We start from the raw sequence: 14638 nt of genomic DNA, 5'->3' as shown, positions 1-14638 counted from the left end.
TTTACAACTGTATATTCCTTTTATTTTTAAGGTAAACCTGCATGATAACCAATGCTGAACTGATAGAATTAGACAATGAAAGACTTCTGTTAGTCACAGCACAGGTTTTTCTTCATCCTTCTCCTAAGGAATTTGTCTCATGCCTGTAATAGAGGACATATGAGAACACAAGTCACTAGATTGCAAAATAGTCTGAATGGACCTTTAGGCTTTGGCATTCAATAGATAACCAACAAATGTATAAAAACTGTTAGTGATATTATTTTTAGCCATCCATGTACTTTTATAGTTGCCAAACAACAATCATTTTATTACTACAAGTCAAGGTAGACTGTAAATGGTATCTTAAGTCTTCACATCATGAAAAAGTACAGGGAAGTTCTCACTTACAGCTTACTTGAAGGATTACAAACTTTTGGATGCAAAGCATTCACTACATGACAATAGGCTTCTTAGGGACAATGCCCAGCCCCCCAGTATCTTCCAAAATATTAAAATGTATACCTGGAATCAACTGAACTGCCATCACTTGATCCTGAAGTTTCAGTCATTTAAAAGACACCACACAATCTAAGTTAAAGGATCTTTTGTCCATCACCAAAAGGAGTCCAGTGACTCAGTTTACTTGCTCTATCCCCATAAAAACAAAAACAAGGACTGTTTGGGATGGAAACGGCTAGCCAACTTTTCCAAAAATATCAGGAATCCTTAAGTGATGCAGTCTGTAGTTCACAATCAATTTCAAGAAGCTGACAATTATAAATGGTATAAAACCATGTAAACACTTAACTTACAGTCCAAGTTTCGTTTTTTCTTTCTAATCTCATCTGATATGACCTTGGTCCTCTTTGTAACAGTACTTTGTAACAGCAGCCCACTCCCCCTCCCACCCCCAATTTTTACTTTTGCAGCCTTCCAGATGCTTTTGGAGTGCTTGCCCAAAAACAGTCCTGACTCAATCAAAGCTTTAAGTCAAGGGGAGTTTTGTACAAATCAGGATCTTTGAATTGGGCCAAAATTCTCTCATGAGCAATCAGCTTAAAATACAGCAAAACTTCTTCATATAAGCACTGATTTTATTGACTCTTTCAAAGCAACTTTATTTACACAATGAACACAGTACATTCATGTGTTCAATATCTTACAGATCCTCGTAAAAAAAAAAAAAAAAAATCAATAAAACTGAGTAAGTTGAATTTATTTTTACACTTTAAGACAATGAACTATGACTTAAATTACAAAGCTATTCAAGCAGGACTTTACTTTCATGGTCGATGTTACATCAGTTCTCCCATAAACTTTTTGCATTGGAGGAGGAAAACTACAGGTAGGCAAACAGTTGATATTCCTGCAAAACAAGTGTTCTGTAAGATCAGACCCTGGGTTAAGCAGTCAGTATTTTCCACATATGGATGTTATTTATGATTTACTCTTGGATGGAGATCAAATATACAGTCAAATTTTCTATATCAACAGTTATGGATACCTGATTTTTAACTTGAATTCATTTAGAAATGGACCTGCTTGGTCAAACAGTTTCAAAGTACTGGGGGAAGCTGGGGGTGACACTGGTGGGGAGAAGCAGATATTCAGTTCTGTATTCCACTTTAGGCCAATCTTCAAATAGTCTCCCTTAGCTGACTGCTAAAAAAGAATCTTTTCCCTGTGAATGAGGACAACAAACAGGCTCAGATTCTTCCCATCTTTCAATGTAAGCCTCTACTCTTTCACTCACCAGCAGTAGAGGTTTGTTTGAATAAACAGATTTTTTTTTAATACAAGCATTCTAGAAAACACTTCCATAGCAAGTCAATACCACAGCATATTTCAAAATTAAAACTGCACCCCTCCTGTGATCTGTCTGGCAACCTCCTCATCAGTTGTCTCCTCTTTCTCACGATCTTTGTTCCAATCTTTCAGGCCTTCTGGAAGTGAAGTATCTTCATCTAAGCTGCCCGTGCCTTCAACAAATTCTTCATATGTAGATTTTTCTGCAAATGGTCTTGGGCCAAGTAATTCAACCATATCACTTTTATCCAGCACCTCCTTCTCCAGTAGCTGGAGAGCAACCTAAGGCAACAGAGAAGTATGTTACACATATTCAATGTTTTACTTGAAAGAATTTACAGAGTAGGTTGTGTTTAGGTTTTATGTCAATTAGTTTTGGAACAAAAATTGCAACCTGAAATAGAGTGTGCTTCATACAGCATGATTCTATAGCATGATGGAAGCAGAGATTTGTATTTTAAAATCTTACTGGTACCAAGTGCACTGTCTTGTTTATCAGAAATTGCTGTTTCAAAGCAATGCTGTGAAGGGCTGTGGAGAATGTTATGTTAAGCCAAAAACAGACATTACATAATATTCAAAACTGATCCTGTATCTTTACACACTGGACCATAAGTTTTAGTAGGTCAGAGTTAAGAACCTGTTAAGAATATGCTAGAATTAAGTTAAGAAGAATAAGAATTAAGTTAAGAATATACTATAAATTACAAAAAATAATTATTGGTGAAGCTCTGCTCTGCAGAATACAGTGCGTACAGTATCAAGAAAGCAGGGATACAAGATTGTAGGCTTAAGATTTTAAATTTCCTAGATGAGCAGAATGAACATACATTGTGGCACCAAGTACATGCAAACCTGAGCTCTGACATTATTTGAAAGGACAGACAAGGGGATATGTTGCTTTGGTATATGTATTTAAGAAAATATTTCATCAGAAAAAATGAAGACAAAGTGGGAGAAGATTACATGCTAAAAGGAAAACAAGTATGACTCACTCCTGTATTCTTGAGCAGAGAGGTTATTAGTGGTGTTAAGCTGAAGTCAGTCAGAAGACAGGGTAAAAATGCACCTTTATAGACTAAGTTTATATAAAGTGCATTATCTACTCTACCTTCTCATTCTTGTGTTCTTACTTTTCATTACCGTTAGAAATGAAGCTTCTCCAAACTTAAGTTTTGATATTCCTCTGAGATATTATGGCAATATCTTTTTATAGGGTAATAGCCATCTATTTTACCATTACTGATTCCCAAACAAGCTCCTGTATTTTTACAATGAAATCTGTTAGGTAATGCATACCCAGGAAAAACATCCAGCCTTTATATTACGTTTTCCTGGTCTGGAAGTAAAACATACACAGGAAGGAGCCAGAATCAAAGTGGAATGGTGCTAGATAATGTATTGTTTGAAGTTCAGCATTTCAGGGAGCATAAGAGGTGATATATGTTTGTCTTTTCTATGACTAAGTTAAAGGCTTCATTTCCAAAACCCTGATATTTAATTATTTTAAAAAGCTATGTAGTTTTCTCAGAGTATATATTTCCTCCTGAAATAAGATATCTTATTTTGATGAATTTATATTTAAAAGTTGTTTTAGATGCAGAAAATCTACTCTTTATTACAAATTGCGGCTTTGCTAATAACAAATTCTGCCTTTCGCTGGAAGAAAGGATTGCTTTGTTAGCAAGCTATGTTGAACTCTACACGTATTGCAATATGAAATGGGCATAATGTATTTGTTACCAGAATGCCATAATCTTTGTAACTACTGGCCAGATACTGAAAAGTTTAAGATGGCTTGAGAATGTATTGGTCTAAAGAACTCAACATGTTTACACCCATGGGCTTTGTAAATATGATCAATTTCTACTGGGAGAATCCCTGTTTTTCTGGTAGAAACCAAAAAGCTTTCCCCAGCCCAGCTCCCACCCCTTCCAGTATTCCCTAAAACAGTATCCAGTACTCCAGTGCTCAGGTGGGTGGCAGGGACAGTGATTTAAAAAGCCAGAGAAGCTGGGATCTGGGCTTGGGGAAAGCATCCTTATGCCTGCTTTCCAACCCCTCCATCTTCCTCTTGCCAGGTGCACTATATCCAGCTGACCAGGAGCAGAGTGGGAGGAGGCAGATTGTTGTGCCACAAGACTCAGGAGCCTTGCCACTATTGCAAAATGCCCCTGCCTTGTTCTGGACTGCTTTGCGTCAGTCTGGCACAGTCAGGGAAGGCAAGCTGCCATGCCTCTGCAGTAAGACTCCCAGTATCCTGCTGCAGAGCCTGCATGCTCTCCCTTCTCCCTGGACTCCTCTGGGTTGGCCTGGAGGAATGCAAGGAGCAAGATTATTCCCAAGGAGGAGAGAATTGGGAGGGTTCCCACCATAGCAGGATGACTCCGTCCCACCAATCAAGTGACTGGCAGGATGAGGGATGCATTTTCCCAGGGCTGCAGCCCTCCTGGGGCTGTGTAGGAGCTGCTGCTTTTCAGTGGCTGCCAACTGCTGCTTCAGAGCCTGCCTCCTTCCAAAACAGACATGGGGGTAGGCTGCCAATTAATGGGCTCCCCTAAGAGTGGAAGCTGCCCAGGGAGCAGCCCTCTAGTGTCTGCTGGCTAGACAGCTTGCCTGTGAAGCTCTCCAGTCATGGGGCTGGAGGAATATCTGTGCAGTCCAGCTCCAAGCTATAATTTCTGGTAGAAATAAATGTCTGTACATGCCTCTAGAGAATATACTTTCCTATTTTGCTTTTAATTCCCAAGATAATAGAAAAATAGGGCTGGAAGGGACTTCAGGAGGCCATCTAGTCCAATTCCCTACTTATGGCAGGATCATCTTATCTAAGCCACTCTATAAAAAGTATTTGTCTAACCTACACTTTAAATGCACAAAACAACCTCCCTCGCAAAACTACGAGGCACAATGCTTAAAAACACCAATAACACCCTTACTTGCCAGACAAAGAAGTGGGACACAGGCACTGTCAACATCCTGCTGCTCTCCAAGGGGGGGCAGAAGCTTGTTAAAATGCAGTTGAGCCATCCAAGGAAGAGGACCGTGTCAGTTTGCAAGCCAGTGGGCGCTGTCTGGGGTGCTCTGCTCGGTGTACCCTGGGGGAGCACTGGTTTTGAACCTATGACCTGCACGAGCACACCATTTTCTCTTTTGTTGTCCCCCATAATTTATTGGTGCTTTTAAGGCGCTGGTCGCCTTACCCAGTGGCGGCCTCCTTGTGGTTTTAGGCTTTTAACTTTTTTAAGCTTTTAGCCTTTTTTAAACTGCATGCAGAACATAAAGTGCTGGACGCCAATGCAATAACCCACTCCTGAACTTTTAGTTATGTCACCATAGCGCTGGTCACCCACCGCCAGAACAGCATTGTGCAACAGCGATGACGGCCAGGCTGGACCTGCTCCTGCTGCTGGGGTGCAACACTGAGCCATCTCTGGGCTCCCACGAGGGATCCAGAGGACACAGAGAACTTGGCTGCCGACCACTGGCGACCCCCAGATCCAGCGGCACATCCGTGTCAACAGAGGACATCAAATAGTCCCCCGCTGGCAGAGGAAGGTAAACTGAAATTGGTATTGGGCAACACAAAGCTTACCTTCTCCACATCTGCTTTCTTCTCATTCAAAAGATTTACTGTCCTGTCATAAGCAGTGTTAATAAGTGACCGCACTTCTTCATCAATCAATTGTGCAGTTGCCTCACTGTAAGGCTTTTCCAATACTGGCTCTCCTTGATGTGGGAGATCAAACGAAATCTGCCCTACCTTTTCATTCATGCCAAACTGAACAATCTGAAAATTAAACAGATTAAGTATTGAAATATTCAGATTTTGGATTAAGTGGTAGTGTTGATGATTGGAGCATGTGAAAAAAAAGCAGATTTCTCATTTGGACTAATTTATAATTAACAAATGTTTCTTTTGACAAAGAATAACTATTTACTTCCTTTTAAAAGGACATTCTAAAAGATGGACAAGTTTGAATAGAAGATTAATTTTTAGTTTTTTTATTTAAAGTTTCAAAACAGCCTAAGCAAACAGTGCAATTTCAAAAAGGTGGCATTGTTCATGATGCTTTGCTGTTTAACAGATGTTTCATTGTAATTTTGTTCTTTTTAATTTTTCCATTAAACTTCACGGAAGCAATTACAATACTCTTTCAGAGGCACATTTATCTAATCAAGTTATACTAAGAGAAGCAAAAACCATCACCACTCTCAAAATAGATCCTAGAGTAGTAACCCATAACCCTAAATGGTGATAAGCTAAAGCAGGGGTTTTCAACCAGGGGCACTTGGGATGGCCTCAGGGGCATTGGGCAGTGGGTGTTGTTGCCACTGCTGTTACTTCTGCTGCTGCTGTGCCGCTGGCACACTTGCCAATTGGCTGCAGAAGATCCCCACCCCCCGCCAACTGGCCACTGGGGACGCCCCCCTGCGCTCGCTGACTGGTTGCTTGGCAGGCCTCATGCTCTCAGAAGGAGCTACCATCCCTGCTGTTTTCACCCAAATCTGCCAAAAAATGACAAAGTTATAGGTATTTCAGTGATTCCCCATTATAAATCCATGGCCAAATCTCCCCGAATCAGCACCGAATCTTCTGAAGCAGATCCAGCCAAATCAATTTGGGACAGTGATCCAAATCAAATCAATATCCTCTGAACTGGCTGAATCCAAATCAAATACTTCCCTATTCGCACAAGTCTAATAGGCATAAATAGGGTGACCATATGTCCTGGTTTGGCCAGGGCACTTACAGATTCTGTAGTCTGGTACTGGCTGGTTGGTTGGTCAAAAGTCCCAGACTGGAGTCCAGCAGGCAGTCAGCTGGGCAGGCACTGCTGCTGCTGTGTGGGAGTACGGACATACCATGTGTGGGCGGTGTGGTGCCTGATCCAGTCCACCTGCCTTGCTCCTGGCTGAGCAGCAGCAGTGCTTGCCCAGTGCACCATGCTGCTCCACCTGCCTGCCAGACTCTGACCAACCAGCTGGGACTGGGCTACAGAATCTGGCAGTGTCCTAGCCAGACCAGGCTATATGGTCACCCTAGGCATAAAGGAACTCGCTATTTATGCATTTTCCTTCTAAAACAGGTTTCAGATGTTACATACATTTGTTTTTTTAACTCAAAAATCTTCCACAGGAAAGAATTTTTAGTTTACTAACTTGGGGATATGTATACCCACGTAAGTGACAGATTTTTGATGTTACTCATCACCTGAGCACTGGTCATCTTTTCATTATTTTACAGTACCTGATGCATTAAATGCATGGTTCCTAGTCTTAACTAGATAAAGGCCATGTACGTAGTTGAGCAGCTTGAACTCTATGCTGTACAACTGTAGAAACATTTGGATCATCTTGTCAACTATAGCCATTTTGAAAGTGCAAGATTTCTGCAAAGATTTAAGCATAGGTATCTCTCCCATACATTCCTGTTCCACAGGAACTTAAGTATACTTATTTACAGGAGTAACTTATAAAAACAAAATAAAGTCTTAAAGTAAGGTGGCTTTGTTATTAAGGCACACATACAATACAATGACCACAGCAGTTATGAACTACTGCTACGGGCAAAGACAAAACACAGATGCATAACTCTATATACCCCATACACAGTGTGGTTTGAAAATGTAAGGTCCAAGAATGAGGTCCAAATCATGCAATTCAAAACCTGATGAGCCAAGAAAAAATGTGGCTTCTTTAAGGCAATCATGTATATGACTAAGGGAAGATTGTAAGAAAGTTTTCACATGAAGCACTAACCTGAGCATACGCACTCTGAGTCACCTTCCTCAAGTCATCTTGGGCTCCTGTTGTAATTTTTCCGAAGAAGATTTGTTCGGATACACGTCCTCCCAAGGTCATGCACATTCTATCAAGTAGCTGCTCTTTGGTGTAAAGGTACTGCTCTTTTGGTAAGTATTGAGCATAACCTAATCCTTTGCCACGTGGAATAATAGATACCTTGGTTTAAGGAGGGAGTGGGGAAAACAGAGCAAACCAAAAAAAAAAAAAAAAAAAAAAAAAAAAATCACACTCCAAATTACTGCAATGTTATAATCTCTGAAAAGATAGGGTATGAAAAGAATGTCATGGTCCTATAAGGAAAAAAAACCAAATACGCATACCATATACCATTTCTATGGCTTGTAGTCTGTTGCTGAAAACCCCGGGCTTATTTTTGGAGAGGGGAAGAGTGACAGTTGAGAACTGTTAGTGAAATGTTGGATAGTTTTACCCAAGCACTGAGTGAATCAGCTATTAGATAAAAGTTCCAAAAAGCCCTACTGAAGTATGTGAGCTGTACAGATGCTGGGGAGCAAGGTCAAACTGACATGACTCCTCTTCAGGTAAAGTGCTGTTTTCAACCCAAATGGCAATCCATCTTTCCTGCAGATGTCAGTGCATATATGCTGAAATGCTTTTTCTCAAGCATTTTCTATTACCATGGATTATGGCCTATGGTCTATTCAGAACAGTAGCAGTCATTTAAAATCATATATGTAGGCTGGGCTATTTTAAATGTGCTCTACATTTGAGAAAAGAATTAAATTTGCAGGACAGGTATACAAAAGCAAAAAGGTTATGAATTAAAGCTGACTGAAAGCCAACCAACAAGGATGAGCACTGTCAATAACTGCAATATAGCATTCCCACTAATAAATAAAAGATTTGGGACTCGTTAAAGTATTTCACCTGGTCTGAGAAGCTCTCATTACCAGCTGCCATACAGATATAATTTAGTGAACCTAAATTAGAATACACGATATATTGAGATCAATAGTTCTCTGCCTCTTTCACAGTGGAACCTTCCCTCACTTGGGTGATTGAAGCCTAGCTTACACACCTCACTTATATCATGGAAAGACTGGGTAGCTGTATCTCAAGAGTATCTGTTTTCAACTCCCGGTCTTCAGCCCTCCTTAACTTTAAAGAAAAACAATCCTTAACATTTGATTGGGTATTCAATCTGAACTCCATTTAGCCTCTGGCAATATTAGGAGAGGCCAATTATTATACTGGTTCTGTCTTCAAAAGAAGACGACCAAGACTCACCAACTCATTTCCATATAAGCTAAAAACAGTTGTTCAGAAGCTTGCATCTTATGGACAGTAATGACCTGAACTAAAGATGATGACTGCAACCCCCACCCCCCCGCTGTCAAATCTTGAACCCAATGTGGCAGGTTGGAGCCAGGCCACAACCCTCCCCACACATGACCAGATCAGGGCTGGGCCAAGCCCCCTTTCCCTGCATGGTTGGGGCCAGGCTGCCCCCCCACTTCAACCTTTGGGGACTGAGCCTGGTTCAGGTGGCCATGCCCCCTTCCCTCTACCTGACCAGGTTGGGGCAGGGCCACACTTTCTTTTTCCCTCCCTTGCGGGGCTGGATCAGGGTTAGGCCATGTCCCCTTCCCAATGCCCGGCTGGTGTGGGGTTGAGCCAAGTCTCCTTTTCCCACATGGCTGGATCTGGGCTGGGTTACCCCCACCATCCTCCTCCATCTGGTCACATAGGGCCCTACCATGCACTCCCCAGGTGCTGAACAGAGTCCACTAGATAGATCCAGCCCATGGAGGGACTTGGCACTACCCATCCAGCACCATGCACAAAGGTTGAGCACTACTGGTTTAGCTTGCTTTACCTTTAAGAGCGGGTCAGCATGTTCCAGAAACCATCCTGCAACTGCATGCCCTGCTTCATGATATGCTACTGTCTTTTTCTCCTCTGGTTGAAGTACCTGAGTTTTCTTTTCCAAACCTTTACAAAACAAGTATTAGTTTACCAAAAGTTTCAAACAGTTCCCTCCCAACAAAATCCCTTTAGTATACTTCTGTTTCCTATTACTATATCTTATATAAGTTACTTTAGTCCTAGGTATGACCCTAAACTGCATCCAACTGGAGGGCCTGGTGGCAATGTGGTAGGGCTACTTGTGGCAGGGTAGCTCCTACAAAATACCACAATGTAGCAACCTCCAGAGTAAGGTGAGTATACAGTGCCTCAAAACCATAGGCCCCACTGCTGTGTGGGTACTCCTTGGTTGGATAAAGGCTAAGAGACATCACCCTGACAGAAATATGATCTCACTGAAGTATTAGGCAGTCAGCAGCCATTTTTATCTGTCGCTCTCTGGTAGAAGCTACAACCATCAAGGCACTGAAAGTCTGGAACCGGTTTGGTCTGTGAATCCTGTCTCAGCGGTCTAAAGGGAGGATGGTAGGTCTTGGGCAGCCTCTACTCCTCCATACGCTTGCCTAGATGTAGACATCAAAGATCTTGGTGCAACGGTTATAGACCTCTTACTGTACACCATGATCCAGAGGATTGATGGTTGCCTGTATATGTTGCTTGGCATTGACACACATTATATAGAAATATTCATAAGTTATAGACGGAAAAAGGGAAAGAACATAAAATAAATCTAATAATATTTTGTATTATGCTCTGTATTTATGTCATTAATATGATACTGTTATCTTAACATGATACAGTTTCAGTGTATTCTGATGCTCTTTATCAATGCTGTTATTTTAAATAGCCTGTTTTGTATAGCAGGTCTTTTAAATTTTACCAAATCCCAAAACAGGTATTAAAAATTCTTCTTGGCTCTCATCTTGAACAAATGAGGGAAAAGCATCAAATGAAATTTGCAATGGAAGGAAGAATTACTACAGCAGTGGTAACCTAATTCTTTTAAAATCTTATGCTATATTATTAACAAGAAAGGGTATAGTTAAAACTGACTTAAAAAAAAACCAAGCTACCAGATCCAAACTACAGCATTTAAAGAGAATCCTCCTGCCCCGTTTTCTTTTCAGATGATTCACTCTACCCTCTCACCTCCAATTACTCGTTCAATTGCTTGCTCAAAGTGCTTTTGGTTTATGGCATCTGAAAGGTGTCTTGCAGCAATTAAAGCAGCTTCGTTACAAACGTTAGCAATGTCGGCACCTAAAAACCAAGGCAGAGTAAATCATTTTCAACTACTGCTCTCTCAGTTTTTTTGGAGAACATAATCTAGTGTTAGCTAAATACTAAGCATCCCAATAAACTAAATCTCTTCAGAAATTGAGAGCAAGGTTGCAACTGCTACAAAAAGTTTGTTTGCAATGCTGACTCATAACTATATTATGCGAACTGATCTAGATTTTTAAATCAGTTATCAAAGAAGTTGTTGCCAAAAGAACTAATTTGTTAAGTCCCATCCCTCGTAAGTACTGTCTGTCGTAGGCCTTGTACAAAATGAGTAATAACAGCCTAAACATCTCCCATATGGGCCCAATATGGGCTAATGCTTGTTCTAGAAGGATATCATCTAGGAATATAATGACAGCTTGGTCTTCATGCCATTTGATAACTGTTCTCTAAAGAGACTTAAAATAATGGTAACATTTAATGTGAACCACAGTTTTTTTTTAGCAGTGAAGACCAGAGATAGGTATAGGCAAAAAGAGTTCTATTTAGACCCAACAGCTGACCAAAAGTTATTGTTATCTGGTAGCATAAACCTAGGTTTGATTAGGACATGACATCTACTGATGAAACCCTACATATACATTGCGAGGAAAGTATGTCCAACCCAGGGGGGGTTGGAGCAAGATTTGAATATAACAAAACTACTGAAAGAGATAGAATATACATGTATATAGGGAAAAAAATACATGCATTGAATTCTCTCTGCAATAAATGTTCAGAGTGGCAGAAGGGCAGAATGAATGTTAGTAAACCAGAGAAGTGGAAGGAATGAAAAACTTCTACTTCTGCAATGACTGGTATCACTTGTTTAATACATGCAAAGAAAACATGGCTTTGCAAATTAATTCACTTACCTGAAAACCCTGGAGTTAGTGATGCAAGTTTCCTTGCTAGATTATCTTTATTTAATGTACTATCTACTTTCAGAGGCCTGAGGTGAACTTTGAAAATAGATGCTCTTCCTTTTATATCTGGGGGTCCTTTAAAAGGGGGTTGAAAAGAAAACAAAAGATTATCTTCTGAATATAAAGCCTTTCCTTTTTATATACAAGACTTGTTGCTGCAAAAATTCAGGTATGGAAATAGCTCTAATAATTTTAATGGGACTATTCAAGGGCCTAATATTAATAGTACATTCTATACAGACTACAGTAGAGCTAAGAACTTACCAAGATAGATCTGCCTATCAAAGCGTCCTGGCCTCATCAGTGCAGGATCTAGTATATCTGGTCTGTTTGTGCCTGCCAAAATTACTACATTTGTGGTAGTGTTAAACCCTGCCAAAACAGAACACGAAGTGTTTAAGTATTTGAATTCACACAATTACCGTTTATTTATGCAATAAAAGCTCAACAGATGCAGCAGGAAGTAGGCTGCACCTTAATAAGCACCTGAACTATTGCACCTTAATAAGCCAAATATTTAATACAATGAGCAACAATACTTTACATCACTGGTGCTCAATGTTTTGCACCTCCCTGGACAGATAAAGACGGTTGGGGCTGGTCCGCAGGTCAAATCAAGGTAATTGTTCCAGGCTTGGGCCCTGGGGCCTAGTACCACTCCTTCCCTTGCCTCCATTGCCAGGATTTATCTTAGGGGGTCCAGCACTGCCCTTTTCCACCCCAGCAAGGCAGGCCAAGATTAGGTCCTGGGATCTGGTGTCACCCCTGCCCAGCCCCACACTGGGCCATAAAACTGCCCCTGCCTGCCCTACCCCATTGGGATTGCACCCTGCGGCATGGTGCTGCCCCTGCCCAGCCCTCTGCACTAAGATTGGGCTCCAGATCCAGGACACAAGGCTCTCCAGATGACATAGTGCAGTGGGTGGCATTTGGCCTGTGGGCTGAGGACCCCTCCTTCACATTAAGATCAAAGACAATGATACTGTGATGTTGAAATATTTGGCAAAATATTTCCGTATTTTCACAATTAGACACACCCTTTCAGCTCTGCTTTGGGCAAGTTTCTGAATTAAAGTACTCGTTTAACCAAAGCAACTGACAGCAAACAGAACACTTATGAAATTGTGAATCTCACAACACTAGCTGAAGCCCGCTAAAGGTGCAGACTAGTGTTGTGCAACATCTTTACCCACATCTGCCATGGGGAACTAAGGCATCAAATACTGTCAGCACTTATAATTCCTGAATACACTCAAAGACCTCAAACTCTGCCAAACTGAGTAGTCTTTCTTAAATTTAAATGGGGAAATGGGGAAAGAACATATGAGAAGAGCAAGAGCACTCATTTGGGTATTTTTTCCTCCCCTCCCCCCATGCCCAGAGTGATACTAAGCGGGGGAAAAAATTGTTGGACTCAAACATCTATGTCAATCTATCACAAAAGAATCAACAGATGCCTGAGAGGTTATTATTATACATTGTTATTAGAAGATGAACTCTTACCATCCATTTCTACTAGAAGCTGGTTGAGTGTGTTCTCTTGTTCACTTTGCCCTCCAAAGTTGCTCCGTGCTCTCTTCCGTCCTACTGCATCTATTTCATCAATGAAGAGGATGCAAGGGGCATTTTTACGAGCAAGAGAAAATAAATCTCGGACCTTAACAAGACAGCAAAATACATGAGTTATTTTTAATCATCTTAAGGTACACAAAGCATATGTGAGCAAGATCAATACCATAATCACACTACTGCCTGTCACACTGCCAGCTATTCTCACTACTGAATGTTCAGGAGTCTCCTGCCCAACTCAGAAAGCACTGGAAGACTGCTGTAGTGGTGTAGCTCACTCAAGGTCAGTCACGTGAGACCTGAAGTTTTATAAATTTGTCCTCCTTGGCAATACTTGTGTACATTCATTGCCTTTCATTTGTTTATATAAGTGTTCCTGAATGAACCTCAGAATACTAAAAAAAAGTTACTCACAATGGGTGCATCTACATGTGTACTTTACTGAAGAGTTGACTAAATAGCTCTGCGGTAAAGCATCACAGTCTGCACATGCACCAGTGTTAGGATGCAGTAAATTTATTCACTCTACCACAGGATAGTACTGTTAGGGACACAGTACTATCTTATGGTGGACTAATTTACTCTCCAAAATGCACATGTAGACAAGGTCTGGCTGGGGTATGAGGGTGCTAAAGTGTGGAGGGTACCTACCAGCTAGCCACGCACTGTAGCACCCTCGTGTCCCAGCCAGCCCCGATGCTGCCTGATGCCACCACCTGGAGCCTAGGACTGAGCCCCGGGACCCCTGGCAGCCCAGGGCTTCTCTGCCTCAGCTCAAAGTGCTGCAGTCCCAGGCACACGTGTAAACACTGCACCCAGAAGTAGTTTTCTCCAGTGTAAACTATGCCAGAGTTTAGCACACTGTTTTAATGGCAAGTGTAGATGCACCCAACTATACCAACCAACTGCAGACTGCTAAAAAATCCAAAATGCAGTAACAGCAGAAAAACAGCTAACTTCCCTTTCCATTAAATCAATGGATAATATTCTAAACAAGAACAGGTATGTTGAGAAAGGTACAGTTCTGCTGTGAAGACATCCTTTAAATTGGAATTTTCTTATATTAAGCGGCATAATGAACAGAATGAAACAAATACATGGGTGTGCTGTAGTGCAGTATTTCTGGAAAGCACACAAGTTAAATAGTAAAACTGTGTGTGGAGGAGGTTAGTGTAAAAGTTTTGACAGTTTTATTACAGAAAGGAGCTGATTTTTTATTACAAAAAGGAGCACCAATATCGTGTATGCAGGTCTGTATTTAAAACGGTTTGAATTTATGAACAAGGCACTTGAACAGATGGCAGAATGCAGTTATTCTGTTCACTCACCAGATCAGGTTGTTCCATTAGAAATAATATACAGTAAAAGCTTTGTTATCCAGCACCCATGGGAAAAGG

General features: G+C 41.1%; 1 protein-coding gene across 2 annotated transcripts in view; it reads right to left on the bottom strand.

Annotated features, from left to right (window-relative positions):
- The window catches only part of AFG3L2 (AFG3 like matrix AAA peptidase subunit 2), a 40628-nt gene continuing 25990 nt past the window's right edge, over positions 1-14638 (bottom strand). For both annotated transcript variants that reach the window (XM_019545738.1, XM_019545746.1), the window contains exons 10-17: positions 13176-13329; positions 11937-12044; positions 11622-11747; positions 10633-10743; positions 9434-9549; positions 7552-7752; positions 5384-5578; positions 1-2070 (exon numbers count right to left, since the gene is read on the bottom strand). In XM_019545738.1, coding sequence (XP_019401283.1) covers positions 1834-2070; positions 5384-5578; positions 7552-7752; positions 9434-9549; positions 10633-10743; positions 11622-11747; positions 11937-12044; positions 13176-13329 — 1248 coding nt within the window. In that variant the 3' untranslated portion in view covers positions 1-1833. The remainder of the gene's footprint in view (positions 2071-5383; positions 5579-7551; positions 7753-9433; positions 9550-10632; positions 10744-11621; positions 11748-11936; positions 12045-13175; positions 13330-14638) is intronic.

Source organism: Crocodylus porosus, unplaced genomic scaffold, assembly GCF_001723895.1.
Source record: "Crocodylus porosus isolate Cpor-Errol unplaced genomic scaffold, CroPor_comp1, whole genome shotgun sequence".
Taxonomy (NCBI): Eukaryota; Metazoa; Chordata; order Crocodylia; family Crocodylidae; genus Crocodylus; species Crocodylus porosus.
The sequence above is the reverse complement of the archived record's forward strand: the minus strand, read 5'-3'. Positions and strand labels throughout refer to the sequence as shown.